Here is a 2,986-nt window from a genome sequence, read left to right on the forward strand (position 1 = left end):
ACATTAAAAACAAAAATCATACTTAACCCTTCATTATACGAAACTCATTTTTTATAAATACAATGTTAATTTTCTTAATTTATAAATATTTTTATTAGTATTTGTAAATTTCACTAATAGTTTGATAATTTTTTCTTTTAAAAAATAAGTATCGAGTGGCAGGTATAGCAGAGGAGCAGGAAGTGATGAAGAACCGCATCACACGTGAGCACTACCCCTTCCCAATGTATACTCCATTAACAATTTCATTATATTACATTAATTACCACAACACATTAATTAATATTACTATTACTATAATACTCTCAGATACCGATTGCAATAGCATCTCTTCATTTCCCTCTCTCTCTCTCTCTTCCCACCCATTTATTTCTCTCTTTCTCCCTCTTCTCTACACAGAATCAGAATAAAACCTCATCTACCCTTCAAACTCCAAAGTCTTTTCTTTTCCTTTTTTTTTTAATCTTCAGCTCTTGGAACTGTCGAGGCTGAACAACTTCAAGTTGACCGAAAACCAAGAAAACATGAAGAAGCTCTATCGTAAAGGAACGGTGCATCCCTCGCCGCCGGTAATATCAGACCACCACCTCGCCTTCTTGCCACCCGCCATCCTCACTCTCACCGTCGCTCTTTCTCCTCAAGATTTAGAAGTCCTTGCTTATCTCCTAACATGCCCCTTTTCCTCTAGCCCCTCTTCCTCCAACCCCAAACCTCGCCGCACCACCACCACCACCACCACCACCACCACCAATAACGGCAACAGCCAGAAGGTGGTTGTGGAGGGTAACCATCCGCCTCTGTATAACTGCGGCTGCTTCATTTGCTACAAGATTTACTGGGAAAGGTGGGACAACTCTCCTAATCAACGACGCATACATGAAATTATCGACGCCTATGAGGCCTGGTTAGAGAGCAATAACAAGTCCCCGAAGAACAAGAAGAAAGACAAGAGGAACAAGAAGGGTCCTTGTAAGAGCAAGCCCGAGCAGTTGGCGCTGGTATCTGATGAACCCATGGAATCTGCGGCGGAGAGTAGTAAAAGTGGCGGGGCTGGTCGTGTTGACGATGAAGCTGATGACGGCGGCGGTGATGTTGGGGTTGAAGGTGGTGAGGAGAAAGGTCCAGTTAGGAGGTTAGTGAGTTTCATTGGAGACAAGATTTGGGGTGGTTGGGGTCAGGGGCAGTAGTGAGTAGTAGACAATCAAATAAAAGGAACATGAATAGAGCAAATTAAAGGTGGGTTTAATTAGTCCTTGCCCTTTCTTTTTTTTCCTTTATTTATCTATTTTTGTACATTATTATTGTTAATCACTACCCCCTTCGATGTACAAAAAGACATAGTAGTCTGGTTTTTGTTTGCTCTAGGTGATTACTTTTGTTACAATCACAATTAGTTCATACTTAATCATCAACCTACTATTCTGTGGTTTCAATTTGTTCTCATCATACACATTTCTTCCCTTTTTGGGTTTTGTTGTTTCTGAGATGATCGGATCATTGATTGTTATGTCTGCTGATTGATTGATTGATTGATGCTTTGTAGGCCACTTCAATCGAGAATGTCTTTTATAGTTCTCTGTTTGTTATTGTTGAACGAATTTCTTTTATTTTCTTTCACCCTTTAATTCAACGGAGCTTTCATTTCATTTTCCTATCTACGACTGTAGTTAGTAAATTTGATACCATTTCTAACTGAATATGTTTTATTTTCTTTTTTATAAATTAACCTCTTAGTAATACTGCTAAGTATTAATATTTTAGTGGCTACTGGCTAGTAGTGTAGCAGGCATTAGGAAAGTGTGAGCAAAACATGTTCGAATGTTGTAAGGTTGTCCACTAAACGACGTCGTTTCGTTGTTGGAATGAAATGGAAAGGTGCTGTGAGAGCACCGTTGGGCATGTTTGTATGGCATCAAAGTAATTGGGCGGTGTGTCGATTATGTCAATGCTGCAGTTGCCGGTGATGACGAAACACCTTTCAGGAAAAAAAAATATATAGTGGTCCAATTTAATTCTTTCAAACTGCATGCCCTGCACATCAATTTTATTTCAATTATTATATTATACAGTGGTTATCCGAAAAAATGCCTCCAGATTAAACTATAATACTAACGCGATAATAGTATGTACTTGGTGACCGTAAACGTGATTATGGAGTATCATTATAATAGTTAAATAATCTGATAAGTAAATGGAATAGAAAATAGAAAATGAAAGTATAGATGGGGATGGGTGGGTGTCGCCAAGAACGAGGTCGGCGAAAGCAGTGGCTTCGATTAAAGCAAAAGGCGCAGAAAAAATGCTCTCTCTCCCCACTTCACTCCAAATTCCTTTTTACGGTGTTCTCTAGGTTCTCTTTATTTTGTGTTTTCTCCATGGCGGTGTTTAATTAGGGTAATGAAGAAACTAGATGTTTTCTTCAAATGAATGGTGGGTATATTGTGTGTGTGTGTTTTTTTTAATATAATTTAATCCCATGTTGATTAAGCATGCCTTGGCTATTTTGGCACCATGTGTATATTTGTATGGTTGGAAGCAAATGGATTAGTTATAGTTGTAGATAAATATTGTTTTAAACAAAATTATTTCGCCACCAATTGTTGTAAACTACGTTATGCCACATTTGGCAATAAGGGAGCATTCCTCATGCTTGTTTGTCACTACTACAACTTTTGTTGTAATATTAATTAGTGACGAAATTCCTCTTAATGGTTATGCTTGATGGCGGCGCAAGGACAATAAAAAAAAATTATATAATTCTCTTTAGAAATATCTTCTTCAGAAGCCTCGCATTAAATATTTAAATATTTCACTCATCATAGTTCGTTCGTTAGAGATAGTTATTAGCCACTTTTTGGATATATATCGTTTTTAAGGATTAGGATCAGAACCTTAGAAAATTAGCATAATTTATTATTTTTAATTATTAAATTAAAAAAAATTAAATTAATAACTAAAAATAATGACAAAAAAAAATAAATTATGT

At 36.7% G+C, this 2,986-nt stretch overlaps 1 protein-coding gene across 1 annotated transcript; it reads left to right on the top strand.

Moving 5' to 3' along the window:
• LOC107636596 lies at positions 296-1,569 on the top strand. The gene has a single exon (XM_016340098.2). The coding sequence runs from the start codon at positions 525-527 to the stop codon at positions 1,185-1,187; it is 663 nt and encodes a 220-aa protein (XP_016195584.1). The 5' UTR covers positions 296-524; the 3' UTR covers positions 1,188-1,569.

This window comes from Arachis ipaensis, chromosome B01 (genome assembly GCF_000816755.2).
Source record: "Arachis ipaensis cultivar K30076 chromosome B01, Araip1.1, whole genome shotgun sequence".
Lineage (NCBI taxonomy): Eukaryota > Viridiplantae > Streptophyta > Magnoliopsida > Fabales > Fabaceae > Arachis > Arachis ipaensis.